The following is a 27,136-nucleotide window of genomic DNA, read 5'->3' as shown; positions in this document are numbered from 1 at the left end:
ATTCTTACAAGCAATGCCTCTGAAAGCAAAGGACGATGGGGCAATCTCCTTGATCCCCCCAGTGATTCTTACAAGAGGAGAGAGAAAAACAGAGCCTTTGCCAGCTGGTGTGTCCATCATCACAGAACCGGCCCACACCAACAGCACAGATGGGACCCCTGTCTGCCAGGCTCTGGGTCCTGGGTTCCTTCTACTCCCCATACCGCATTTCAGCAGGCAGTGGTGAAAAGCCCACTTTGTGGTGCCCTTTGGCGGTGCTTTTAGAGCTCCTGTCCCACAAAGGGTTACTGAGGCCCAAAAAGTGTGTGAGGGGACCGAGTGTGCCTAGTAAGGGGAGACCTAGTGGGCCCAGGACTCCAGGGCTGTGTCCGCCTTAGGGCTGGAGTGAGTAAGAGCTCCCTTACTCAGCCATGATGCATTCGCTGTCTTCTTCAGGGGCCCCTCCCAGCCAGGTGTCAGCAGAGGGAGAGGAGAGCCAAAGAAGGAGGAGGTGGGGCCACCACCCTAGTCCAAGGCTGCTGGCTCCCAAGCCTGGTGTTGGTGGGAGGGACAGAGAGGGGCGGGAACAGTCGGCTGCCTGCTGGGAGCCAAAACGAAACCACTCTGGACTGGAAGTAGGACGAGAGTTGGAACTCGCAGGACAGGGAGTGCACAAACTATCCAGCACAGCCCCCTCTGCCCCCTCTGGAGGCTGGGAAGGGATTCCAGCCCCTGCCACCCACAGACACGGGCTGACTAGGGTCAGGGGTAGGGTGTCTGCCCCCCTTAGGGGGGGCAGCACAGGGCCTCAGGCCTGGGTACTGCCTGGCATCTAGAAGATGCCTGTGACCTGGTTCTTGCTGTCCTTGGCACTGGGTCGAAGCCCCATTGTCCTTTCTCTGGAGAGGCTTGTGGGGCCTCAGGACGCTACCCACTGCTCTCCGGTGAGTCTGGAACCCTGGGGAGATGGGGGAAGGCTCAGAGTTCAGTTCTTGGCTCAGCAAAGCCCTAGCCTGGCTCCTGTCACTGCTGCCACCGCCAGAACTGCCCTGTCTGGTCTGTCTGGTACTGATGGGAGAAGAGAAGAATGGGGAAGGGGCAAGAGCTGGGTCTGTCTTCCTCTGGGAGGGTCTGGGAATACGGAGCCCCAGAAAAAGGTAGGTGGAGGTCTCAGGCAGAGAACAGTGCCTAGAAGATGGGGGAACAAATTCTGACTCTCCTTTCCTTCCTTCCCAGGGCCTCTCCTGCCACCTCTGGGGTAAGTATCCCTACTTTTAAAAAGAATTTCCCAGGTTGGCTGAAGGGAGCAGAGCTGTCCCCCAGGTCCATGACCTCCATGTCCACCTCAGCCCCAGAGAACCAAGTTATTTGGCTCTCTGGGTATGTCAGGTGCCACCAAATTCTGGGCTTGGAATAGCTTCAGCTCCCACCCACCCCTCCACACACAGACAGTGACATACTCTGCCTGCCTGGGGACATCGTGCCTGCTCCGGGCCCCGTGCTGGCGCCTACGCACCTGCAGACAGAGCTGGTGCTGAGGTGCCGCAAGGAGACCTACTGTGACCTCTGTGTGCGTGTGGCTGTCCACTTGGCCGTGCATGGTGAGCAAGTCATCCTGTGACAATGCATGTGAGTGTGTCTGGGGTGGGCATGAGAGCCAGGGAATCTCTCAGGCAGCGCTGGGCATCCTCAGTGTTCTCCTGGAGGACACCAGCAGAAGGACTCCCAGGCCAGTGTGGTCTCCCCAGCCTCTGCTTCCCAGCAGTGGGCTTTCCAGAAGGAAGCCAACCCCAAAGCCAGTCAGCCCAGAGCAGGGGGCCTCACCCAGGGCCTTGCTCTTGGGTCCTTCTAGGGCACTGGGAAGAACCTGAAGATGAGGAAAAGTTTGGAGGAGCAGCTGACTCAGGGGTGGAGGAGCCTAGGAATGGTGAGGAGAACCTGGCTGGCCCAAGTGCCCCATGCCAAGGCCTGGCCTGCCACTCCTGGGACTCACCGACCCCTGCCCTGTTGCCCACAGCCTCTCTCCAGGCCCAAGTCGTGCTCTCCTTCCAGGCCTACCCTACTGCCCGCTGCGTCCTGCTGGAGGTGCAAGTGCCTGCTGCCCTTGTGCAGTTTGGTCAGTCTGTGGTATGCAAAATAATAATAATAATAACCTTCTAAACCTAAAATCCAATAAAACACTTTCACATGCATTATCTCTTTGAGGATTACAAAAGAATTAAATTTATTGAAACCCTTCAGTACCAGGCATTACAGTCAGTGTTTTACAGGTATCAACTTATTTCTCACAACAGCCATGTGAGGTGGGACTATTCTTTTGATTCTGATCAGCGCTGTGGCCAAGTGCCTTCAGCCTGTTATGCCTCAGCCTTTATGTCTGTAAAATGGGGATAAGAATAGTTCTACTTCATATGCTTGACTATGAGAAATCACCAAGCAGTTTTCCTGGGTGCTTCTACTATTTTACCCTCCCACTAGCAGTGTATGGGAGTTTTAGTTGCTTCCCATCTTTGCCAGCACTTGATGGTGTAATTTTATTTTATTTTTAAATTAAATATATTTGAATTTTAAGTATATGGAACCCTCCATGAATTTGCATGTCATCCTCAGGCAGGGGCCATGCTAATCTTTTCTGTATTGTTCCAGTTGTAGTATATGTGGTGCCAAAACAAGCATAGGTGTTGTAATTGTAATAATTTTACTGCATATGTAGCGGTCTATCATTGTGGTTTTAATTTGTATCTCCCAATGACTGATGAAGTTGAGCACTTTTTTCACATGCTTATTGGCTATTTGTGTAACTTCCTTGTGAAACATTTCTTAAATTTTTTTTTTTTTTTTTTGCCACATAAAAAAAGAATAGTCCCGGTCGGGCATGGTGGTTCACACCTGTAATCCCAGCACTTTGGGAGGCCGAGGCGGGCAGATCACGAGGTCAGGAGATCGAGACCATCCTGGCTAACACAGTGAAACCCCGTCTCCACTAAAAAAATACAAAAAATTGCCGGGCGCGGTGGCTCAAGCCTGTAATCCCAGCACTTTGGGAGGCCGAGACGGGCGGATCACGAGGTCAGGAGATCGAGACCATCCTGGCTAACACGGTGAAACCCCGTCTCTACTAAAAAAAAAATACAAAAAACTAGCCGGGCAAGGTGGCGGGCGCCTGTAGTCCCAGCTACTCGGGAGGCTGAGGCAGGAGAATGGCATAAACCCGGGAGGCGGAGCTTGCAGTGAGCTGAGATCCGGCCACTATGCTCCAGCCTGGGGGACAGAGCGAGACTCCGTCTCAAAAAAAAAAAAAAAAAAAAAAAAAAAAAAACAAAAAATTAGCTGGGCATGGTGGCGGACGCCTGTAGTCCCAGCTACTCGGAGGCTGAGGCTGGAAAATGGCGTGAACCCAGGAGGCGGAGCTTGCAGTGAGCCGAGATCCCGCCACTGCACTCCAGCCTGGGTGACAGAGAGAAACTCCGTCTCAAAAAAAAAAAAAAAAAAGAATAGTCCCACCTCATATGACTGTTATGAGAATTAAATTAAGTTGATACCTGTAAAACACTGGATGTAATGCCTGGCACTGAAGAATTTTGATAAATTTAATTCTTTTGTAATCCTCAAAGCTACCTAATGAACTAGGCATTATTATTATCCTCATTTTCCAGATAGAGAAAGTGAGGCTTGAAAAGGGGAGGTCTGTAGGCTGGATGCACTTCTCTGTACTCTTGGACCAAAAGAAGAGTCCTACCATACATAGCATGGTATACTTACCACGGTGTAAGTACCATGGGGCAGGGTGTTGGGGCTTCTCCCTGCCTCAGGAGGCCACATATGCTTGGAAGATCTATTTCCACTGGGGTCAAATCACTCAAACCCTCCAACCTCCAGCCGCCAGCTAATATCCTTTTATCTGGAGAACTGTAGATTGGGAGAACATCTGCTTGGTCCATGTCACAAGCAGTTGTAACGAACACTGAGGCACTGGGTTGAATGGGAGAACCACTTCTGTGGGGAAGGGTGTCCCACATTGCGCTGGGGTGTCTCATCTCCTTAGCTTTGGCCAGGTGATCTAGCACAGCAGGGTGGGGCAGGGATTTAAATGTCTAGGGCCTTTTCCCGTCCTGGTGACACTCTTACTGAGGATATTTGCTCTAGAACTGAGGCCCCTTGAAGGAAAGGTGAATGGTAGATTTCAGGCTATACAGTATAAATACAGTCATTGGTTGTGGGAGAAGGGCAGTGAGCAGAGTGGTCCCTGCAGATGATCCCACAGCCCTTGGCCTGGATCTGAGCCCTGCACCACCAGCCTTCCCCACCCCTCTCCTCACAGGGCTCTGTAGTATATGACTGCTTCGAGGCTGCCCTAGGGAGTGAGGTACGAATCTGGTCCTATACCCAGCCCAGGTACGAGAAGGAGCTCAACCTCACACAGCAGCTGCCTGGTAAGTGGACCCCCAAGTCCTGGCCCCATAGCCTCTGTCCCCTTTGGTCACTCCCCCTCCTGCTTTCACCTTCTTCTGCCTCCATCCACTCTCTGGCAGGGGTCTGTGCTCTAATCCTTCCCAGAGTCAGTCCCTCAGGCCTTCTTTCCCTGGGTGACATGGCTTTCCAGCCCCTGGGGAAGGTGCTTTGAGCATTGGATAGATGTGGGTGGTATGTAGGGGATGGGGAGCCATTCTTAATGCCCTCCTGGGAGTCAGATTGCCCCCACTTCTTTCCTCGGCCCCCAGCCCCACTGGAGGCTCTTCTGTGATCTCTCCCCAGACTGCAGGGGGCTCGAAGTCCGGAACAGCATCCCGAGCTGCTGGGGTAGGGGCTAGGGCCAGTGGGCTGGGAGGAGGGAGGGGCAGGGTCTAGAGTATGAGAGACCCTTGGAGTCCACTTCTGATATGGGCTGCCACATCTCAGAAGCTCACAGAACACATTCATTCATTCATTTATTCATTCACTCATTCATAACACATTAATTGCAGTATCTGCTCCTCTGTGCTAAGCACTGGGAATAGAAAGATGAATTTTGGGTCAGGCTCAGTGGCTCACGCCTGTAATCCCAGCACTTTGGGAGGCCGAGGTGGGAGGATTGCTTGAGCTCAAAAGTTCGAGACCAGCCTGGGCAACATGGCAAAACCCCGTCTTTACCAAAAACACAAAAATTAACAGGGCATGGTGGTATGCATTTGTGGTCCCAGCTACTCGTGAGGCTGAGGCAGGAGAATCGCTTGAGCCTGAGAGGCAGAGGCTGCAGTAAGCCGAGACTGCACCATTGCACTACAGCCTGGGTGACAGAACAAGACTCTTGTCTCAAAAGACAAAAAACAAAAAACTTGAAATAAAAGCTAAGAAAGTCAAGGGTCTGACTTTTTTCCCATGTACTATTTGGATTTTGCTTTGGTTTTATATTTTCTTTTTTATTGTGTATAACATACATAAAAGTATGTAAAGGGTACTGATTTTCATGTCTAGTTCTTTTTTTTTTTTTTTGGCGGAGTCTTGCTCTGTCACCCAGGCTGAAGTGTAGTGGTGCAACCTCAGCTCACTGCAACCTCCGCCTCCTGGGTTCAAGTGATTCTTCTGCCTCAGCCTCCCAAGTACCTGAGATTACAGACATGCACCACCATACACAGCTAATTTTTGTATTTTTAGTAGAGATGGGGTTTCACCATGTTGGCCAGGCTGGTCTTGAACTCCTGACCTTGTGATCCTCCCACCTCGACCTCCCAAAGTGCTGGGATTACAGGCGTGAGTCGAGGCCTCCAGCCAATTCATTTTTATGTATGTATACACTTGCATAACTAGCACCCAGATCAATACATAAATACTGTGATGTTTTCTGAATTACTAAATTTTTTCAACTTCATTTTCTTTTTGGCTTCTTTTTTTTTTTTTTTTTTTTTGAGACGGAGTCTCGCTCTGTCGCCCAGGCTGGAGTACAGTGGCCAGATCTCAGCTCACTGCAAGCTCCGCCTCCCGGGTTCCCGCTATTCTCCTGCCTCAGCCTCCCGAGTAGCTGGGACCACAGGCGCCGCCACCTCGCCTGGCTAATTTTTTGTGTTTTTAGTAGAGACGGGGTTTCGCCGTGTTAGCCAGGATGGTCTCGATCTCCTGACCTTGTGATCCGCCCGTCTCGGCCTCCCAAAGTGCTGGGATTACAGGCTTGAGCCACCGCGCCCGGCCCTTTTTGGCTTCTTAAAATTAAAGTTGGCCTGCCTCTTTGGCAACTCATTAAAGACTATTCAACACCAGAGTTTTAAAAACACAGATAAATATCATGCATTTCATTTCTTCCTTCATTAAGTAGACATTGATTCATTTATTCAACAGATATTTATTAATTTCTGTGTACCAGGCAAATCCCTGGACACTGGAAATATTAATAAATCAATAAATCAAGATGACAAAAAACCCTGACCCCATGGAACTGGTGTCAGGGTCAGGGTGGGGGTGAGGAAGGACACAACAAACACATGGAGATGTGAAGAATTCAGGAAGTTAGACAGTGATTAGCGCTAAGGAGAACATTTGTGGAAGGGGTGGGGAAGGTTGGGAGTGGCACAGGTCAGGAATGGTCTCACTCTGGTGAGCAGAGACCTGAAAGAGGTGAGAGAGGAGCCATGTATCTGAGGGAAGAGAGAATAGCCAGCACAAAGGGCCTGGGGTGGGAGTATGTCAGGGGTGTTTAAGAAATAGTAAGAAGGGGGCCAGGCATGGCGGCTCACGCCTGTAATCTCAGCACTTTGGGAGGCCGAAGTGGGCGGATCACGAGGTCAGGAGATCCAGACCATCCTGGCTAACACGGTGAAACTCCGTCTCTACAAAAAATACAAAAAAGTTAGCCGGGCGTGGTGGTGGGTGCCTGTAGTCCCAGCTACTCGGGAGCCTGAGGCAGGAGAACGGCGTGAACCCCGGGAGGCGGAGCTTGCAGTGAGCCAAGACTGTGCCACTGCACTCTAGCCTGGGTGACAGAATGAGACACTGTCTCAAGAAAAAAAAAAAAAGAGAGAGAAATAGTAAGGAGGTCCTTAATAACACTGCAGCAGAGTTATTAAGGACACAAGTGCCATAGGCTGCACGTGGTGGCTCACGTCTGCAATTCCAGCACTTTGGGAAGCTGAGGCAGGAGGATTGCTTGAGGTCAGGAGTTCAAGACCAGCCTGTCCAACATGAATGAAACCCCATCTCTACTAAAAATACAAAAATTAGCCAGGCGTGGTGACGCATGCCTGTAATCCCAGTTACTCGGGTGGCTGAGGCAAGAGAATCGCTTGAATCCAGGAGGTGGAGGTTGCAGTGAGCTATCGCACCACTGTACTCCAGCCTGGGCAACAGAGTGAGACTGCCTCTCAAAAAAAAGGACACAAGTGTCAAGAGGTGAGATCAGAAAGGTCACAGTTGACTTGTTTTAAATGACTTGTTTTAAAGAGGTTACAGATCCTTCTGGCTGCAGAGGGAAAATAGCTGTCCTCAGACCACACACTAGGGCCTCCACAGGCTTAGCTCTGGGCAGCTGCTTGGGGCAAAGTCTGGTCTGAGGTGAGGACACACGCTCTGTCCTCCAAGAGCCTCCCAGTCTAAGGGGTTTGAAAGAAACTCCAAAGGGTCAGTCAGGTATGCAGAAGAGGTGAGGAAGTCTAAGCTGTGCTGTCTCTCTTTGCCTCTCCCACCAGCCCTGCCCTGGCTCAACGTGTCAGCAGATGGTGACAATGTGCATCTAGTTCTGAATGTCTCTGAGGAGCAGCACTTTGGCCTCTCCCTGTACTGGAATCAGGTCCAGGGCCCCCCAAAACCCCGGTGGCACAAAAACCTGGTGAGGCCTCCCCCTTCCCAAGTCCATTCCCACTGTAGGCCAATGCCTGTGCAAAGGACGCAGTGCCTTATCAAAGAGGACCCTTGAAGAGGACTCACCCCAAGCAAGGGAACACTGGTGGGGGAACTTCCGCCTTCCTGGTTTCCTTGACTTTGGCGTCCTCCTCTTCCTCCTTATCTTCTCCAACCTCCTTCCTTTATTTGTTCCACAGACTGGACCACAGATCATTACCTTGAACCACACAGACCTGGTTCCCTGCCTCTGTATTCAGGTAGGAGCAGAGTCCAGCTGGGTGCCAGAAGAGGAGTGGGAAGATGATGATGGGGGTGATCCCTGCCTTCCTGGTCTCACCATTCTTCAAACCCTTCATTGAGGTGGAGACTGTGGCTCCCTGGGGTGGCTGGCCCTTCCTTGACCCTTGCTGTCCTATGCCTTCTGTCTATTACATTCCCTGAATGCTCTCCCTGATCCTCCACAGAACTCCTACTGACACTTCATGGCCCCATTCAAATATCACCTTCTCCTTGAAGCCTTTCCCTACTCCTCCAGTTCTGTCTTTGTGTTCCCCTGGGGGGCAGAGCATGTGCTACGAACTTGGACTGGTTTGAATCTTGGCTCTTGCCATTTGCTAGTTGTGTAACCTTGGGCAAGTCACTTCACCTCTGTGAGCCTGTTTCTCATCTATAAAATGGGAATAATAATAGTAACAGCTTCTTGGGGCTGTTATAAGAATGTGTGCCACATCCAGGCTTAAACCTGCTGGCTCTTTCCTCTTCCTCTGCACATTTATTTATTTTTTTAGACAAGGTCTCACTCTGTTGCCCAGGCTGGAGTGCAGTGGCACAATCATGGCACACTGCAGCCTCAGTCCCCTGGGTTCAAGTGATCCTCCTGCCTCAGCCTCCCAAGTAGCTGGAACTACTGGTGAGCACTGCCATACTCAGCTAGTTTTTTTTGTTTTGTGTAGAAATGCGGTCTTGCTATGTTACCCAGGCTGTTCTGAATTCCTGGGCTTATGTTATCCTCCCACCTCAGCCTCCCACCAAGTGCTGGGATTATAAGCATGAGCCACTGTGGCTGGCCCCGATTGCACTTTTTTTTTTTTTTGAGACAGAGTCTCACTCTGTTGCCCAGGCTGGAGTGCAGTGGCGCGATCTCGGCTCACTGCAAGCTCCGCCTCCCGGGTTCACGCCATTCTCCTGCCTCTGCCTCCTGAGTAGCTGGGACTACAGGTGTCTGTGACCACGCCCGGCTAATTTTTTTGTATTTTCAGTAGAGACAGGGTTTCACCTTGTTAGCCAGGATGGTCTCGATCTCTCGACCTCATGATCCGCCTGCCTCGGCCTCCCAAAGTGCTAGGATTACAGGCATGAGCCACCATGACTGGCCCCTGATTGCACATTTAATTGGTCATCAGGTCTCATCCATCTTACCTCTGACATTAATGTCCCTCATTCTCTTTCCCCCTCCTCTCCATCTCAGTCCAGCTTGGGGCTCTATCATCTCTTTTCTAGACTGTTTCAATACTTCCAAGCTCCCCTCCCTTCCCATTACTTTCCTGGCATTCTGGGCCCATATTCTGCCCCCAGTGGTGCCTTTTCACTGTATTTTCCCCATGATTCTCCTTCATGAGAACACTGTTACATCCAGTGGAGCTACTTACCAAGATACACCCATCTCCCTGCCTTTTCTCAGGTGATTCCCATTACCTCAAATACCCTCACCTCTTTCCCAAAGCTTTTCCCCAACCACCCAGCCTCTCCTAGTTCCAAATCCCCTTGCACTTCTATCTTTCCTTGTCCATTTATCACTTCATTTATTTTATTTTCTTAAAATTTTTTCTTTTTCTTTTTCTTTTTCTTTTTTTTTAGAGACAGCATCTTGCTCTGTCACCCATGCTAGAGTGCAGTGGCATGAACACAGTTCATTGCAGCCTCAACCTCCCAGGCTCAAGGGATCCTCCTGCCTCAGCCTCTGAGCAGCTGGGACTGCAGGCATGGGCCACCATGCCTGGCTAATTGTTTCCTTTTTTGTGTTGTTGTTTTTTAATACGGAGTTTCACTCTTTTGCCCAGGCTGCAGTGCAGTGGCGAGTACAGTGGCGTGATCTCGGCTCACTGCAACCTCTGCCTCCCAGGTTCAAGCCATTCTCCGGCCTCAGCCTCCCAAGTAGCTGGAATTACAGGCACACGCCACCACACCTGGCTAATTTTCGTATTTTTAGTAGAGACGAGGTTGGTCAGGCTGGTCTCAAATTCCTGACCTCGTTATCCGCCCGCCTCGGCCTCCCAAAGTGCTGGAATTATAGGCATGAGCCACCGTGCCCAGCCTGTTTTCATTTTTTAATGTTTTGTGGCGATGGGCCACCACACCCAGCTTGATCACTTCCTTTCTTATTTGGGCATCTAATTTCTTCTTGTACACAACAGATGCTCAATAGATATTATGAAATGAGTGAGTGCTTTACTAATTTATATAAATATTTTATCCTTACTACAAGTGTGAGTTTGTGATTTCCTTGAAGGCAAGCAAATCATATCTAATTCAAATGTAATAGCTTTGCAAGAGCCTTGCATGGTGCCTGGCATATAGCGCCTACTCATTGTTTTGTTTTGTTTTTAAACAAGGTAACAGTATGAGGGTCCTCACTGTTGAATGAGTGAATAAATCTTACTGCCTAGCACAGCCATAGGACACAGCAGATGTTCATGAGATGTATGCTGTGATTTAAATGTCTTCATTGCCAAACACAATGCCTGCCACATAGTTGGTGTTCCTAACTAAAGGCTTGATGAATAAATTTATATATTACCTCTAGTGCTTAGCACAGAGCTATGCATGTAATAGGCACTCTTAAAACGTCTGTTGAAAGAATAAATGAATGTGTCCTTAGAACTTAGCACATTCCCTGACACATAGCAGGTGCTCACAAAGTGACTGTGGAATGAATTAAAATTAATTATCCGCCAGGCATGGTGGCTCACACCTGTAATCCCAGCACTTTGGGAGCCCAAGGTGGGTGGATCACGAGGTCAGGAGTTTGAGACCAGCCTGACCACCATAGTGAAACCCAGTCTCTACTAAAAGTACAAAAATAAGCCAGGCATGGTGATGTACACCTGCAGTCCCAGCTACTCGGGAGGCTGAGGCAGGAAAATCACTTGAACCCAAGAGGCAGAGGTTGTGGTGAACCAAGATCACACCACTGCACTCCAGCCTGGGCAACAGAGTGAGACTCGGTCTCAATAACTAACTAACTAACTAACTAAATAAATATTTAATTATCCAAGGTCCCTTGTGCCTGCCATACTGCTAAGACACAATGGTAGGCACCCATTAAAAGTCTGTTGAATGGGCCAGGTGTGGTGGCTCACACTTGTAATCCCAACACTTTGGGAGGCCGAGAGGGGCAGATCACTTGAGGTCAGGAGTTCGAAACCAGCCTGATCAACGTGGTGAAACCCCATCTCCACTAAAAATACAAAAATTAACCAGTTAGCCTGGCGCTGTGGCACACGCCTATAATCCCAGCTCCTCAGGAGGCTGAGATGGGAGAATCACTTGAACCTGGGAGGCGGAGGTTGTAGTGAGCCAAGATTGTACCACTACACTCCAGCCTAGGCGACAAGAGCGAGACTCTATCTCAAAAAAAAAAAAAAAAAAAAGTTTGTTGAATGAAAATCTTGCCAGTGCCCAGCATTATGTTTGCTGGAAGAATAGATGTGAGCATCTCCAGGTTTTGTAAAAGGCGAGAAGACCCAGCACATACTTGTGAACTATCTGCTGAATGAGTGTGTCCCCAGTGTCTAGCAGAGGGCCAGGCACATGCCCATGGAGGGGACCTGAGCAGACCCCCGTTTCCTTTCCAGGTGTGGCCTCTCGAACCTGACTCCGTTAGGACAAACATCTGCCCCTTCAGGGAGGGTGAGCTGACCGGCCTGGGGCTGGGGTTGGGGCTGGGGCATTGCGAGCGATGGGTGCCTAGCGTGTGGTGACTGTGCCCTTTCCTTGCAGACCCCCGCGCACACCAGAACCTCTGGCGAGCAGCCCGGCTGCGACTGCTGACCCTGCAGAGCTGGCTGCTGGACGCGCCGTGTTCGCTGCCCGCAGAAGCCACACTGTGCTGGCAGGCTCCAGGTGGGGACCCCTGCCAGCCACTGGTCCCGCCGCTTTCCTGGGAAAATGTCACTGTGGACGTAAGTAAAGCAGAGGACACCTCCCGTAGTGAGGGGAGAGTGGGGAACCAGGGTCCCCCTTTTGTGATCCCACCCATTCCTCTCTTTCCACAGAAGGTTCTCGAGTTCCCATTGCTGAAAGTCCACCCTAACCTCTGTGTTCAGGTCAGAAAGGGGTGCCGAGTGCTGGGCTGGGGGTTGGACCTGGGCAGACCCCCTAGCCAAGGGGGTCTTAGTTCTTGGGCCGCTAAAGCATAGTGGTTGCCAGCTTCCTCTTTGGGAGTTCCACTATTTACTTTAGCAATGTGTGGGACCCTGGGCAAGTCCCTTCACTTCTCTGAACGTCAGTCTCCTCATCTGTTTAATGCAGATGATAACACAGTAACTGCCTCATGGAGTGGTTGTGACGATGAAATAAGAGAAGTGCTTCCCCTTAGGAATCCGTACAGACTAAATGCTCAATAAATGTAGCCACTTTTGTTATTGCTATCCTTATTCTATTTCCATACACGTAGAATGGGTTGCTCTACAGTTTCAAAGGGTGATTATAAGAATATTCACTCATTCGAGATGTTTTTAGCAGTGCGAGTCACTGTTTTAGGCACTTGTGATAGATCCTAACATCTCTACCCTCATAGAACTTATATTGTAATGGACAAAGGCAGCCAACAGACATTGTAAATAAATTATATAATATCTTAAAATTGCATACAAATACTATGGGAAAGGGATAAGGTGGGACTGGGGTTGCAATTTTTAGCAGGATGGTCATGTGAGAAGGGAATCTCTTTGAGAAAGTTAGATGAGAGGGGAACTATGCTTTGTAAGACATAAAAACAGCTTTAGGGTCAGAAGATACTTTACACAGATGACCTCACAAGGCTGGAGCAGAGAAAGATGTAGTGACTCCTAATCACCCAGCCTTGAATCCACATCTGCTCAAGATCAGATTGAGTGCAGATTCCCAACCCAACAGGCCTTCTGTTGCCTGCCCTGTTCTGGTCTTTCTGCCTTTGGCTTTTGCTTTTCTTAGTGGCCCTAACCATGGTCTCTTCCCAGCAGGTGAACAGTTGGGAGAAGCTGCAGCTGCAGGAATGCTTGTGGGCTGGTGAGTTGGGCCTGGGGGTGGCTGGGACAGGGCCACCTCCTAGGGGTGAAGGTCAGGGCATGGGAGGTGGGCAAGTGGCCAATCCCAGCAAAGTTGGGTCTTGGTCAGAGTGGCCTCTCACCCCTTCCAGACTCCCTGGGGCCTCTCAAAGACGATGTGCTACTGTTGGAGACACGAGGCCCCCAGGACAACAGATCCCTCTGTGCCTTGGAACCCAGTGGCTGTACTTCACTACCCAGCAAAGCCTCCACGGTTAGGACTGGGTGACCCTCCTCCACAGATCTCTCCAAATGCATCTCACACCTGGCCTCAAATTTTCACTCCATCCACCCTGTGCCGGTCTCTGGGAACACGGGGGTGACTCAGACCAGGGCCATATTCAGCGGCATCACCAAAGTCTCCCGATCCCGTCCACCCCGTTCTACCCAGCTGTAGCCCGGTAGGTGCTGCCCTAAGGGTGCTACCTCCAGGTAACAGTGCCCCCATCCTTTGTCTTGGCAGAGGGCAGCTCGCCTTGGAGAGTACTTACTACAAGACCTGCAGTCAGGCCAATGTCTGCAGGTGAGCTGGTGGCAGAAGGGCCCCACCTCAATGCCCAGGGGCAACAGGCCTAAAACTAGCACTCACCTCCTGTCTATTTAGGCTTATTTTATGTTCAGCCCTGGGAAAGTTAAGAGTAGATGAAGGGCCGGGCGCAGTGGCTCAAGCCTGTAATCCCAGTACTTTGGGAGGCCGAGATGGGCTCAGGAGATCGAGACCTTCCTGGCTAACACGGTGAAACCCCGTCTCTACCAAAAAAAAAAATACAAAAAACTAGCCGGGCGAGGTGGCGGGCGCCTATAGTCCCAGCTACTCGGGAGGCTGAGGCAGGAGAATGGCGTAAACCCGGGAGGCGGAGCTTGCAGTGAGCTGAGATCCGGCCACTGCACTCCAGCCTGGGCGACAGAGCGAGACTCCGTCTCAAACAAAACAAAACAAAACAAAACAAAAAAAGAGTAGACGAAGCATAGTTCCTATCCCCAAGGGGCACACTGTTGGCTAGACACCCGTAAACAGATAACCACACCTAGAGGTGCTAAGTTTTGGGTTCCAGGGAGAGCTTCCAGGAAGAATTTCTTCCTATAAGCCAGATTTGGTATGGAAGAAGTCACACCATAGGCAGTGGGCACAGCATAAACAAAGGCAGAGCAGCTGCAGGAACCCTAGGAGGGAGATATGCATAGTTGATGCTGGGAATTTGCAGATCAGGCCACCAGAGCTTGGTGAATGTTAAACACCTGGCTGCTGCCCTGGATTTGGTTCTGTTTGTATCTTACAGCTATGGGATGATGACTTGGGAGCGCTATGGGCCTGCCCCATGGACAAATGTGAGTATTGTAAGAACTGCCTTTCCTTTCTGTGCCAGGAGTGGGGACCTCGACAGGGACCACTCTTGGGCACAGCACATGCAATGGCCTTGTCCTTCCCTGAGATCAGATAAACAGAGGGTCATTCCTTCATTCACTCAAAAAATATGATGAGGCCGGGTGCGGTGGCTCAAGCCTGTAATCCCAGCACTTTGGGAGGCCGAGACGGGCGGATCACGAGGTCAGGAGATCGAGACCATCCTGGCTGACACGGTGAAACCCCGTCTCTACTAAAAAATACAAAAAAACTAGCCGGGCGAGGTGGCGGGCGCCTGTAGTCCCAGCTACTCGGGAGGCTGAGGCAGGAGAATGGCATGAACCCGGGAGGGGGGAGCTAACCGAGGGCCGATCCCGCACCGGTGCCCAACAGGCTGCAGCGAAGCAAGCCTCTGTCCCACAAAAAAAAAAAAAAAAAAAAAAATATGATGAGAGCTTGCAGGGATCCCAGGAACACCAAAAAGATAAATCCCTGCCCCCTATCCCTAGAAGACTAGCAAGACATGAGCCAGTCACTTACATTTAAAGTGTGTGCTACTGAAGCACCACCAAGTGTTCAGTGCTGTAAATGCATACAATGTGGACCTGACCTGGGTGGGGTGAAGGGCTCAGGGGGAAGGTTTCAGCAAAACTCTGAAGACTGAGCTAGGGGAAGGGGGTAGAGATAGAGGGTCTTGGACAGGCAGGTTTCTGTCATGAGATAAAGATGCAGGAGCCATGTAGGAGATTTAGATCTTATGAGAGAGCAGCAGGAGTTACAATCAAATTTATATATATATATATTTTATTTTATTTTATTTTTTTATTTTTGAGACAGAGTCTCGCTCTGTCGCCCAGGCTGGAATGCAATGGCACGATCTCAGCTAACTGCAATCCCTGCCTCCCAGGTTCAAGCAATTCTCTACCTCAGCCTCCCGGGTAGCAGGGATTAATAGGCACCCGCCACCATGCCCGGCTAATTTTTGTATTTTTAGTAGAGATGGGGTTTCACCGTCTTGGCCAGGCTGGTCTTGAACTCCTGACCTCGTGATCCGCCCGCCTCGGCCTCCCAAAGTGCTGGGATTATAGTCGTGAGCCACCGCGGCGGGCCCAAATTTACATTTTTAAAAGATTTCTGAGGCTGCCATGAATTAATTCAAGGTGAATCGATTGAAGGCGAAAAAAAGACAGGGCAGGGACACTAGATAGTTGCAGACACCCAGGACAGCAAGATCAAGGGCCCAGCAACCCTAGCTTAGGGGAGAATAATACGAGCTGACATTTTAGCACTTAAGATGCTCGGCATTGTGTTAAGTGCTTTATATATATGAATATATTTAGTCCTCATACCAACCCTGTGAAGTAGCTACAACTTTACAGAGGAGAAAACTGAGGCAGAAGGTGACCTTACTTATTCAAAGACCCCTAAACAGATGGAGCTATATTCATCCACTGGCTCTGACACTGTGCTGTGGACTTCGGACAAATCATTTTTTTCTTTTTTTGAGAGGAGTCTCAACCTGTCGGCCAGGCTGGAGTGCAATGGCGCGATCTCTGCTCACTGCAACCTCTGCCTCCCGAGTTCAAGCGATTCTCCTGCCTCAGCCTCCCGAGTAGCTGGGATTACAGGCGTGCGCCACCACACCCGGCTAATTTTTTGTATCTTTAGTAGAGACGGGGTTTCACCATGTTGGCCAGGCTGGTCTTGAACTCCTGACCTCATGATCCACCCGCCTTGGCCTCCCAAAGTGCTGGGATTACAGGCGTGACCCACCGCGCGCGGCCGTCAAATCATTTCTCTTAAGTCTCAGTTTTTCTCCTCTGTGGAAGGTGAGTGTAAGTTTCTAACTCTTCTTCCATGGGTCTCCCAGACATCCACAAGCGCTGGGCCCTCTTGTGGCTGGCCTGCCTACTCTTTGCCGCTGCGCTTTCCCTCATCCTCCTTCTCAAAAAGGATCACGCGAAAGGTGAGCGCTTCCCGGCTCCCCATTCCCCAGGGGCAGGACCAGAGTGGCTGTGGGAGTTCTCCGAGGGAAGGTGGCGGCCGAGCTCACAGGCTGCCTCCGCCCCTCTCCCCTAACAGGGTGGCTGAGGCTCTTGAAACAGGACGTCCGCTCGGGGGGTGAGTGGGAGCACGCGCTGGGCGGGGGGCCGCCCCCGGGGGGCCAGGCCTGTGCCAGCTCACCTCTTCCCTCCCCATCTGTTTTCTCCAGCAGCGGCCGCCAGGGGCCGCGCGGCTCTGCTCCTCTACTCAGCCGATGACTCGGGCTTCGAGCGCCTGGTGGGCGCCCTGGCGTCGGCGCTGTGCCAGCTGCCGCTGCGCGTGGCCGTAGACCTGTGGAGCCGTCGTGAAATGAGCGCGCAGGGACCCGTGGCCTGGTTCCACGCACAGCGGCGCCAGACCCTGCAGGAGGGCGGCGTGGTGGTCCTGCTCTTCTCGCCCGGGGCGGTGGCGCTGTGCAGTGAGTGGCTACAGGACGGGGTGTCCGCGCCCGGGGCGCACGGCCCACACGACGCCTTCCGTGCCTCGCTCAGCTGCGTGCTGCCCGACTTCTTGCAGGGCCGGGCGCCCGGCCGCTACGTGGGGGCCTGCTTCGACAGGCTGCTCCACCCGGACTCCGTACCCGCCCTTTTCCGTACCGTGCCCGTCTTCTCACTGCCCTCCCAACTGCCGGACTTCCTGGGGGCCCTGCAGGAGCCCCGCGCCCCGCGTCCCGGGCGGCTCCAAGAGAGGGCGGAGCAAGTGTCCCGGGCCCTTCAGCCAGCCCTGGATAGCTACTTCCATCCCCCGGGGACTCCCGCGCCTGGACGCGGGGTGGGACCTGGGGCCGGGGACGGGACTTGAATAAAGGCAGACGCTGTTTTTCTACCCATGTGGCCCACACGCGTCTGCGTCTCCGTGGCTGGGCTGGCAAACGTCGTCCCCTAGCCCCGCGGCCCTTTAAAGCCCGGACAGGTGCAGCTCGGTACCGCCTGTGGTTGGCTGGCGTGGGGTGACGTAATGGCACATGGCCCGTCACCATTGGCTGGGCGGCACGCTCCGCCCCCGGGACTGCAGCGCGGGTGGGGGTTGTGCGTTTTACGCAGACTGTGGCAGCTACGCGGTGAGGAGACGGCTCACGGCGCCCGTGGGCTGGGGCGGTCGGTTCTTCCTCCTCCGTGGCCTACGAGGGTCTGGATCCTTCTCTGCCGGCTCGTGGGCCGTGCCTTTGCCCTTCTGCGAGGCCCTGAATCTGACCCCTTCCCTTCATATCCGGATCCGGGCTCCTCCCCCAAAGCCCGGGGTTCCGGACACCTCCCCCAAAACAACCCCTCTGGCCTCCTCTCCTTCAGTACTTGGAATCTGATCTCTTCTCCCTAATTCTGCGGATCCGGCCCCTAATAGCCTTTATCAGACCCTCAAACAAGAGGCTGACGTCTGCCCCCTTGCCAAGGAGCGAGGCCACTTTCCTCTCCCCACCCCCATGCTAACGGGGATAACTTATTTCTCTTCTGGAATTGCATCTTATGCGCCTTTCCCCACTCATCCCCACAGCCCCTGCAGTACCCAGTTTGGCCTCTTTTGCTTGTAATAACGCACTTCCCAACGCCACGGCACCTCAGAACAGACCTTTTTCTTTCTCGCGTGGGGCCTGACTCCTTCAGTGAAGCCTCTCCACGCCCTCTTTCTGCAGGTCCCCAGCCTGGGTAAAGATGGCCCCATGGCTCCCGAAGGGCCTGGTCCCAGCTGTGCTCTGGGGCCTGAGCCTCTTCCTCAGCCTCCCAGACCCCATCTGGCTCCAGCCCTCTCCACCTCCCCAGTCTTCTCCCCCGCCTCAGCCCCATCCGTGTCATACCTGCCGGGGACTGGTTGACAGCTTCAACAAGGTGGGTGCACCAGCAGCCTCGTTGGAGGGGAACACAGCGATTTAGAGTGGGGAACTCTGGGATGCAAATCTGCGTGGATTCAAGTTTCATTTTGGTCTCTTACTAGTTGTATGGCCCTAGGCAAGTTGCCTTTCTGTGCCTCAGTTTCCTGGTCAGTAGAACAGTGAAGTGCTAGCATGTGCCAGGCACTGTACTTAGCTATTACTAATTTTCTGTTTCCAGGGCCTGGAGAGAACCATCCGGGACAACTTTGGAGGTGGAAACACTGCCTGGGAGGAAGAGAAGTTGTCCAAATACAAAGACAGGTAAGGGGCTGCTGGGGGAATGGGTGTATATTCCCCTCCCTGCCAAATCTCTGCTCTACTGGTGGAGGGCTAGGTACTCTTGGGGAGCACTTATTCATTCAACAAATAGCACTGAACATCTATAGTATAGCAGTAAACAAGGCAAGCAAAATCCCACCTTCCTGGAGCTCACATTCTAGTAGAGAAGACAAGCAATGAATAAGTGAATAATATTATGTCAGATGAAAGAACAAACAGTGAAGCACGGTAGACTCAGGATGGTGGGAGGCAGCGTGTTCAAGATGTGGCATTTGAACAGTGAGACCTGAAGTGAAGAAGCGAGCTATGTGACAGGAAGGAAATTGGGCAGAGGATGGGACTGAGCTTGGTGTATTCGAGAAGTGGCTGGAGTGGAGTGAGCAAAGGGGAGAGTGGTAGACGGTGAAGGCGGAGGCTTAGGCCTCAAAGGCTACAGAAAAGAGTTTAGATTTTTTTTTGGAGTGTAATGGGAAGCTCTTGGAAGGTTATGAGCAGAAAAAGTGATACTGTCTTCTTTATACATTTAAAGATTACTCACACTGCTATGTAGCAAACAGACTGTAAGGGGCAAGGGTGGAGGAAGCAGGGAGACCAGTTTGGGAGGCAAGTGCATCATCTAGGTATGAAGGCAATACGAGCTAGTGTAGTATCTAGTGGAGGACATGGTGAAGGGGTCACAGTCTGGGTATATTTTGCAGAGAGAACAATAGGACCTGGTGATAGATTCATTATGGGTATAGAGAAATGGTAGAATAAAAGATGCTTACTAGATTTTGGGCCTGAGCAACTGGGTGAATAGTGCAGCTGTTTTCTAAGATGGTGAGATGGGAAACTGAGAAGGTTTAGGGGAGGGGTGGGATGTGGTGTTCTTTGAATGTATTGGGCTGAAATGTCCATTAGACATCCAGGTAGACTCCATCCAAATCTGGAATTCAGAAAAGAGTAGGAATTGGAAACAGGAATTTGAGAGTCGTCATTATATAGTCAGTATGTAAAGAAAGTCATTATGAGGAGAGCCATTATATAGTCAGTATATATAATACAGAAAGCCATTATATAGTCAGTATGTAAAGAAAGGCATGGGAAGGATACAGAAAGCCAAGCCCTGAGCCCTGAGTCCTGAGCCTCCAGCTTTTCAAAGTCAAATGGAAGAGGAGTCAGCAAAGGCTCAGAGTTAGACCTGATTGTCGGTTCTTAACCTCTCAGAGCCACAGTTTCTTCGCCTGTAAAATGGGGATATTAATACCTGGTTTGCCTATTTCATAGGAGTGTGGAAAGGGCTTAATTGGGATGCCCACTAGAAATAAAGGTTTGTTATTATGTAACATTGGTTATTTTCTCTTTTCCTTTGCCGGGCATGAGTTTCCTCATTCAGGAATGAGGGCATTGGCTAAGACAACCCCAGAGGCACTTCCAGCTTTGTAATTGCTCCTGCGTTACTTGCTTTTTAAAATCACTTCCTATATGCCAGGCACTGTGTAAGACCCTTTAAATACAGGATATAAGGCATCAGATATTTATATATATATATATATTTTTAATTGTGGTAAAATACACATAAAAAATTTCCCATTAAGGACATTTAATAACATTTACAATGTTGTGCAACCATCACCACTATGTAGTTCCAGAACATTTTCATTACCCCCCCAAAAAATCCTATACCTGTTACACAGCCACTCCCCATTCTCCCCTTCCTCTGGCTCTTGGCAATCACTAATTTGTGTTAGTCAAGCAGAAATTATGGATTTGCTGATTTCATTGGAATCATAAAATATGTGGCCTTTTGTGTCTGGCTAGTTTCACTTAGCATAATGTTTTCAAGGTTCACCCATACTGTAGCATATATCAATACTTATTCCTTTTTATGGCTGAATAATATTCTCGTTTGGCTGTACCACATTTTGTTTATCCATGCATCAGTTGATGGACATCTGCATTGTTTCTACCTTTTGGCTGTTGTGAGTAGTGCTGCTATGAACATTGTGTACAAGTTTTCATTTGAACACCTGTTTTCCATTCTTTTGGGTCTATATCCAGTAGTGGAATTGGCAGGTTCTATGGCAATTCCATGTTTAACTTATTGAGGAACTGCTTTTCCACAATGGTGATGCCATTTTTTATTCCCATCTGCAGTGTGGGAGGATTCTAATTTCTCCACATCCCTGCCAACACTTGTTATAGGATGTATTTTTAGCTATATCTACCCAGCAAGGGTATTATATTCCATTGCTCAGATGCAGGAACTGATGTATGTTACAACAAACCTGCAGGGAAGGTATTGTTGTCCCCATTTTACAGATGACAAAACAAAGAGGTTCAAAGAAGTTAAGTGACTTGCCCAAGGTCCTACCACTAGATTTGAACCCACATCCGTCTGCTTCCCAGAACCATGATCCCTTCTATTGTACCTCATGGCCTTTCCTTTCATATTGTCACGGCACGAGGAAGGGTAGAGAGAGACCTGAGGAGGGTGGTGGGCGGGATGGGGCGTGTTTCCCACCAGCCCTGCTCTGTCCGGTCAGTGAGACCCGCCTGGTAGAGGTGCTGGAGGGCGTGTGCAGCAAGTCGGACTTCGAGTGCCACCGCCTGCTGGAGCTGAGTGAGGAGCTGGTGGAGAGCTGGTGGTTTCACAAGTGAGTGGCAAGGGGGCCTTCCCTGGGAGTGGGTCACAGGTGGGGCCTGGTGATAAGGCCTTGACTTGGCCAAGAAGCAGGGGGGTGCATGCTGGGGGCCATGTCCTGGTTCTGCTCCTTCCAAACCCAGATCTGCTAAGGACTTGCAGGGGGACTTGTGCTCCACTTGAGCCTCAGTTTACCCCTCTGCCAAATGGGGAAAGGGCATTGGTCAGATGGCCTTTTGGGTCTTATGTCCAAGCTGGGTTGAATCACAGATTCAGGCATGGGGGAATGGGAACAGCACTTCTGACACTATCTCAGCGCCTCCTCCCCACTTCCCTCCACCCTGCCCCTGCCTCAGGCAGCAGGAGGCCCCGGACCTGTTCCAGTGGCTGTGCTCAGATTCCCTGAAGCTCTGCTGCCCCGCAGGCACCTTTGGGCCCTCCTGCCTTCGTGAGTTTTTAAGTTGCTCTTGGGGATGGGAGGGGACTGCCAAGTCCAGGTATCCAGTCCTGGCTCTGTCCCTAGCTAGCTGTGTGAACTCAGGCTACTCAGATAACTTCTCTGGACCTCAGTTCTTGCCCGCCTCACAGGGCTGGAGAGATGGGCATATCAGTGGGGAAAGGCTTGGAGAAAGCACAGGGGCTACACTGAGTCAGATGCAGTATGGTTATCATTATGTATTAAAGAAATGATAGACCCCCCAGCCCCTTCATTTCCCATGCCAGATCGGACTATGGTATCTTCCTGGGGAGGGGCGGGTGTTGCCCTGGAGCCCCCATGGTCACCATCTATCCTCACACACAGTCCTGGCACAAGAGCCAAACTTACTACCAGCCTCTTTTAGAACAGTCTTTACTGAAGCTACAGATAAAGAGGTAGCTGCAAAAATGGCAAATTCAGTCTTTGTAAAAGAAAATATTGGCCGGGCGCAGTGGCTCACGTCTGTAATCCCAGCACTTTGGGAGGCTGAGGCAGGCGGATCACGAGGTCAGGAGATCGAGACCATCCTGGCTAACACGGTGAAACCGTGTCTCTACTAAAAAATACAAAAAATTAGCCGGGTGTGGTGGCAGGCGCCTGTAGTCCCAGCTACTCAGGAGGCTTAGGCAGGAGAATGGCATGAACCCAGGAGGCGGAGCTTACAGTGAGCCAAGATCACGCCACTACACTCCAGCCTGGGCGACAGAGCGAGACTCTGTCTCAAAAAAAAAAAAAAAAGAAAGAAAATATTTGTTGCAGTGGCTCATGCCTGTAAACCCAGCACTTTGGGAGGCTGAGGCAGGAGGATCACTTGAGGCCGGGAGTCTGAGAGACCAGCCTGGGTAACATAGCAAGACCCTGTCTCTTAAAAAAAAAAAAAAAAAAAAAAAAAGGTGGGGCATGGTAGTGCAGCCTGTACTGTAGTCCCCCTAGGCTGAGGTGGGAGGATTGCTTGAGCCCAGGAGTTCAAGGCTGCAGTGAGCTATGATCATGTCATTGCCTGGGAAACAGAGCAAGACCCTGTCACTAAAAATAAATAAATAAATAAAAGGTTTGTAAAATTTGATTGTTCCACAAGAGGAAATTGGTTAAGTAAATTTCACTTTTATGACAAAATATTATGTCACTAAAATTAATTGTCTTCTCCAAAAATGTTACTGATATACAGAGCAGAAAATATTCTCTTGTATGTCAAGGTTGTATAGACGACCTCACCTGGTTTGGTGTCTTCCCACAGCCTGTCCTGGGGGCACAGAGAGGCCCTGTGGTGGCTACGGGCAGTGTGAAGGGGAAGGGACACGAGGGGGCAGCGGGCAGTGTGACTGCCAAGCCGGCTACGGGGGTGAGGCCTGTGGCCAGTGTGGCCTTGGCTACTTCGAGGCAGAACGCAACGCCAGCCATCTGGTATGTTCGGGTAGGTAGCCAAAAGGTGTGGCACTGGGCAGGGGCAGATGGGGTACCTGCCTGCCCATCCTCATGCTGCCCCCATTCCACCCAGCTTGTTTTGGCCCCTGTGCCCGATGCTCAGGACCTGAGGAATCAAACTGTTTGCAATGCAAGAAGGGCTGGGCCCTGCACCACCTCAAGTGTGTAGGTAAGTGGGGCTCTAGCTAGGTCTGGGGAAGATGGGCAGGGGCCTGGGCTTGGTCCTTCATTCTCTCAACACAAGCCTGGGCTAAACTAGCCTAGGCCCCACCTTCATGGGGATCTCAACCTGGCTGGGAAGGCAGACAAGTAACCAGATACTTACAGTCCAGTACACAGGTACTGTGTAGTATAGTCCCTGTGTACAGTGAGAGATGCCTCTGATCTAGTTCAGTGGAAGTGGTGATGGGGAATCAGGAAAGGCTTCTTGGAGGAGGTGCTACTTTGGCCAAGTCTTAAAAATTGAGGAAGGGGCTGGGCGCGGTGGTTCACACCTGTAATCCCAGCACTTTGGGAGGCCAAAGAGGGCAGATCACAAAGTCAGGAGATCGAGACCATCCTGGCTAACGCAGTGAAACCCCGTCTCTACTGAAAATATAAAAAATTAGCTACTCAGGAGGCTGAGGCAGAAGAATGGCATGAACCCAGGAGGCGGAGCTTGCAGTGAGCCAAGATCACACCACTGCACTCCAGCCTGAGCAACAGAGCAAAACTCCATCTCAAAAAAAAAAAAAATTGAGGAAAGGTTGGCCAGGAGAATGAGGACCCTGAACTTGGGGTCAGGAAACCTGGGTTCAAGACTTGGTTTGGTCCCAGCCTAGCCACTTAGACTAGAGTAGAGGCTAAGCTGTTATAACAAAAATCCTCAAAAGACTGTGGCTTAAAGAATATACAGGTTGGCTGGGCATGGTGGCTCACTCACGCCTCTAATCCCAGCACTTTGGGAGGCTGAAGAGGGGGTGGATCACCTGAGATCAGGAGTTCAAGACCAGCCTGGCCAACATGGCAAACCCAGTCTCTACTAAAAATACAAAAATTAGCCAGCCGTGGTGGCAGGTGCCTGTAATTGCAGCTACTCGGGAGGCAGAGGCAGGAGAATTGCTTGAACCCAGGAGGCAGAGGTTATAGTGAGCTGAGATCACACCATTGCACTCTAGCGTGGGTGACAAGAGAAAAACTCACTGTAAAAAAAAAAAAAAAAAAAAAGAATCTAGAGGGTAGAGGTTTATTTTTTTTCCAAATATTACAGTCCCAAAGTGAGTAGTCCAGGCTGGCAGGGGAGCTCTGCTAGTCACAATCGTTCCAGTACCCAGATCATTCCTGTAACTTCCTGCACAATCATCCCCTTGGGCATTGTCTGCATGGTGGAAGCTGAGTCCTGGGCATCTCTGTGTCCCATGTCCCAGCACTCAGGAAGGGAGAAGGGAAAGAAAGTGCATTGAGGAGTCCAAGCATTGTTTTAAGACCAAGCTAACAGTGGAGCTCACCACTCCTGTTTACATCCTGTTGGCCACAACTCAATCACAGGGACACGCTTAGCTTCAAGACAGATTGGAAAATGTGGTCTCTGGCTGGGCAGCCTGAAGTCCAGCTGCACGTCTGCTTCTGTGTTGGTAGACAGCTTGCAGTCCCTGCCATACCATTTAATCCCAGGCAAGACCATTCCCCAGTGGCTCTGGCATCAGCTTCCCTACTAAATAGGGATCGAAATTCTCACCCTGCTCACCTCTCTGCAGACATTGATGAGTGTGGCACAGAGGGAGCCAACTGTGGAGCCGACCAATTCTGCGTGAATACTGAGGGCTCCTATGAGTGCCGAGGTCAGTGTCTGCTTCTGCAGTGGGGATGTGAGGAGGGCAGGAGGAGCTGCTCCACACCTGTCCCTCCAAACCTTCCCCTTCTCAGGCTTCAGAGCACCCCCAGGCCTCCTCTTCTGGAGCATGGCTCTCCTGGGCCTAGGAGCACATCTCACCCTCATCTCTCTCCTCTCTCCAGACTGTGCCAAGGCCTGCCTAGGCTGCATGGGGGCAGGGCCAGGTCGCTGTAAGAAGTGTAGCCCTGGCTACCAGCAGGTGGGCTCCAAGTGTCTCGGTGAGTCTCCTGCTGATGGGACACAGGCACCTGGGAGTGCCTCACCCAGCATGAATGGTGAAGGGGCTGGAATATGGGGAAGGAAGGGTGGAATGTTGCCTGTGCAAGGGCAGAGGGTAGTGTTGAGAGATGGACAAGATGGAGTCGGGGTGCTGGGTGGGGGGCCTTAGCAGGACTCTGACCCCTCCCTTCCCCCAAGACGTGGATGAGTGTGAGACAGAGGTGTGTCCGGGAGAGAATGAGCAGTGTGAAAACACCGAGGGCGGTTATCGCTGCATCTGTGCCGAGGGCTACAAGCAGATGGAAGGCATCTGTGTGAAGGAGCAGATCCCAGGTGAGCCCTGGGGTGGGAGAGGGGAGGTCCTCATTCAAATAGAGGGTAGGCAAGCCCCTTCCCCAGGTAGCAGTGGCAGCTCGAGTCCTGCCCGACCCCTACTGCCACCCAGCCCCCTGGAGGCTGCACTGAGACCCGGCTGTACGTCTGATCTCCAGGTTGGCTCTCAGCAGCCTTACACTTTCCAGGGTACAAAGGGAATCAGACTTGGCATCAAATCAGTCTGCCTCCCTAACCTGTTTCCTCATCTATCCAATGGGACCAGTGTTTGCCCTGGCCTGCTGAGAGCTGTCCTAGGCCGGGGGTGTGGTGAGATGCAGGGTAATCACAACAGTGATGGCAGGGACCATTTCCCCAGCAATTACTATGTGAGATGCTGTTCTAGGTGCATTCCTCATCTTAACTTATTTAACCCCTGAAACAGCCCGACGCTGGAGGTCGGGTTCTCATCCCCATTCTAACTATGTAAAAACTAAGATGCAGAGAGATGAAGCTACTTTCCCAGGGCTATATGGCAAGCAAGTTGCAGAGCTGGGATCCCAATCCAGACAGTCTGACCGTGGAACGAGACTCATACATGTAATAAGTGCTCTGCCCCCATCTTGTCTACCACATGGCCTTGGCAAGTCCAACCCCTTTACCTCTCTGAGCCTGACTTTCCCAGGAGACAGGGATGGTAACTGCCTCTTGCAGCGTGGTTTTGAGCAGTAAATGTTGTGTGCCTGGCTTGCTGGGCAGGCCTGGTGGCCATGATGATCAGGTGCATGGGAGTTCTAGGGAGGCTCCAAGAACTGCCAGGAACAGGGATACGAGTGCCAGGCTGCATCTCTTGCTCCTCTGCAGAGTCGGCGGGCTTCTTCTCAGAGATGACAGAGGACGAGTTGGTGGTGCTGCAGCAGATGTTCTTTGGCGTCATCATCTGTGCACTGGCCACGCTGGCTGCTAAGGGCGACTTGGTGTTCACTGCCATTTTCATCGGGGCTGTGGCGGCCATGACTGGCTACTGGTTGTCAGAGCGCAGTGACCGTGTGCTGGAGGGCTTCATCAAGGGCAGATAATCTTGGCCACCACTTGTAGGATCTCCTCCCACCTATGCTGCCCCCAGAGCTTGGGCTGCCCTCCTGCTGGACACTCAGGACAGCTTGGTTTATTTTTGAGAGTGGGGTAAGCAACCCTACCTGCCTTACAGAGCAGCCCAGGTACCCAGGTCTGGGCAGACAAGGCCCCTAGGGTAAAAAGTAGCCCTGAAGGTGGATACCATGAGTTCTTCACCTGGCAGGGACTGGCAGGCTTCACAATGTGTGAATTTCAGAAGTTTTTCCTTAATGGTGGCTGCTAGTGAGCTTTGGCCCCTGCTCAGGATGAGGGGGTCCTCACAGTGGTGGGGCCGTCACAGCCCCCTCCTGCCAGCTGCATGCCAGCCCCCTCCTGCCAGCTCGTTCTGTTTCACCACATCCCCACCCCTCATTGCCATTTATTTATTCATCTCAGGAAATAAAGAAAGGTCTTGGAAAGTTAAAAGGCTTCAGTCTTACTACCTGTTCCACCACCCCCCAC

The 27,136-nt window shown here is 51.4% G+C and overlaps 2 protein-coding genes and 1 non-coding gene across 17 annotated transcripts; 2 read left to right on the top strand and 1 right to left on the bottom strand.

Moving 5' to 3' along the window:
* Positions 1 to 10: 10 nt before the first annotated feature.
* Positions 11 to 27,100, top strand: IL17RC (interleukin 17 receptor C). Of its 13 annotated transcripts, XR_004182115.1 has the most exons (29): positions 11 to 923; positions 1,216 to 1,237; positions 1,428 to 1,580; positions 1,832 to 1,906; positions 1,997 to 2,106; positions 4,301 to 4,412; positions 4,735 to 4,779; positions 7,635 to 7,774; positions 7,986 to 8,045; positions 11,643 to 11,697; positions 11,788 to 11,969; positions 12,063 to 12,113; positions 13,008 to 13,056; positions 13,187 to 13,308; positions 13,558 to 13,617; positions 14,375 to 14,423; positions 16,310 to 16,405; positions 16,522 to 16,560; positions 16,652 to 16,900; positions 18,113 to 18,305; positions 18,528 to 18,610; positions 21,154 to 21,264; positions 21,608 to 21,699; positions 22,967 to 23,133; positions 23,228 to 23,323; positions 24,891 to 24,974; positions 25,150 to 25,245; positions 25,445 to 25,579; positions 26,423 to 27,100. XR_004182115.1 is itself a non-coding variant. In XM_003919494.5 (19 exons), the coding sequence occupies exons 1-19, from the start codon at positions 819 to 821 to the stop codon at positions 17,281 to 17,283; spliced, it is 2,151 nt and encodes a 716-aa protein (XP_003919543.3). In that variant the 5' UTR covers positions 11 to 818; the 3' UTR covers positions 17,284 to 17,311. The 13 variants fall into 13 exon arrangements, 12 of the variants coding, with proteins under 12 accessions (XP_003919543.3, XP_031518999.1, XP_031519000.1 ...); XM_003919494.5 differs by lacking the exons at positions 18,113 to 18,305; positions 18,528 to 18,610; positions 21,154 to 21,264; ... (5 more) ...; positions 25,445 to 25,579; positions 26,423 to 27,100 and having other exon boundaries at positions 13,011 to 13,056; positions 16,655 to 17,311; XM_031663139.1 differs by lacking the exons at positions 18,113 to 18,305; positions 18,528 to 18,610; positions 21,154 to 21,264; ... (5 more) ...; positions 25,445 to 25,579; positions 26,423 to 27,100 and having other exon boundaries at positions 13,011 to 13,056; positions 16,652 to 17,311.
* On the bottom strand, positions 2,549 to 2,651 carry LOC116273918. Its single transcript, XR_004182421.1, has one exon. It is a non-coding gene; the product is annotated as a U6 spliceosomal RNA (small nuclear RNA).
* Positions 17,502 to 27,100, top strand: CRELD1 (cysteine rich with EGF like domains 1). Of its 3 annotated transcripts, none has more exons than XM_009200245.4 (11): positions 17,502 to 17,542; positions 18,113 to 18,305; positions 18,528 to 18,610; positions 21,154 to 21,264; positions 21,608 to 21,699; positions 22,967 to 23,143; positions 23,228 to 23,323; positions 24,891 to 24,974; positions 25,150 to 25,245; positions 25,445 to 25,579; positions 26,423 to 27,100. In XM_009200245.4, exons 2-11 carry the CDS (start codon positions 18,132 to 18,134, stop codon positions 26,635 to 26,637), a joined length of 1,263 nt encoding a protein of 420 aa, XP_009198509.1. In that variant the 5' UTR covers positions 17,502 to 17,542; positions 18,113 to 18,131; the 3' UTR covers positions 26,638 to 27,100. The 3 variants fall into 3 exon arrangements, with proteins under 3 accessions (XP_009198509.1, XP_003894166.1, XP_009198508.1); XM_003894117.3 differs by having other exon boundaries at positions 17,520 to 17,610; XM_009200244.3 differs by lacking the exon at positions 17,502 to 17,542 and adding an exon at positions 17,561 to 17,879.
* Positions 27,101 to 27,136: the final 36 nt, after the last annotated feature.

Source organism: Papio anubis, chromosome 2 (genome assembly GCF_008728515.1).
Source record: "Papio anubis isolate 15944 chromosome 2, Panubis1.0, whole genome shotgun sequence".
NCBI classification, from domain to species: domain Eukaryota; kingdom Metazoa; phylum Chordata; class Mammalia; order Primates; family Cercopithecidae; genus Papio; species Papio anubis.
Note: the sequence above shows the minus strand (reverse complement) of the source record. Positions and strands in the feature narration are given on the sequence as shown.

Excerpts from the sequence above, each read along its gene's own strand:
- IL17RC (XM_031663138.1), top strand. The coding sequence starts at position 819 with ATGCCTGTGACCTGGTTCTTGCTGTCCTTGGCACTGGGTCGAAGCCCC. Across the intron at positions 8,046-11,642 it reads TTCCCTGCCTCTGTATTCAG|GTGTGGCCTCTCGAACCTGA; the intron begins GTAGGAGCAGAG and ends TTTCCTTTCCAG. Across the intron at positions 16,561-16,651 it reads ACAGGACGTCCGCTCGGGGG|CAGCGGCCGCCAGGGGCCGC; the intron begins GTGAGTGGGAGC and ends TGTTTTCTCCAG.
- CRELD1 (XM_009200245.4), top strand. The coding sequence starts at position 18,132 with ATGGCCCCATGGCTCCCGAAGGGCCTGGTCCCAGCTGTGCTCTGGGGC. Across the intron at positions 23,324-24,890 it reads GCACCACCTCAAGTGTGTAG|ACATTGATGAGTGTGGCACA; the intron begins GTAAGTGGGGCT and ends ACCTCTCTGCAG. Across the intron at positions 25,580-26,422 it reads TGTGAAGGAGCAGATCCCAG|AGTCGGCGGGCTTCTTCTCA; the intron begins GTGAGCCCTGGG and ends GCTCCTCTGCAG.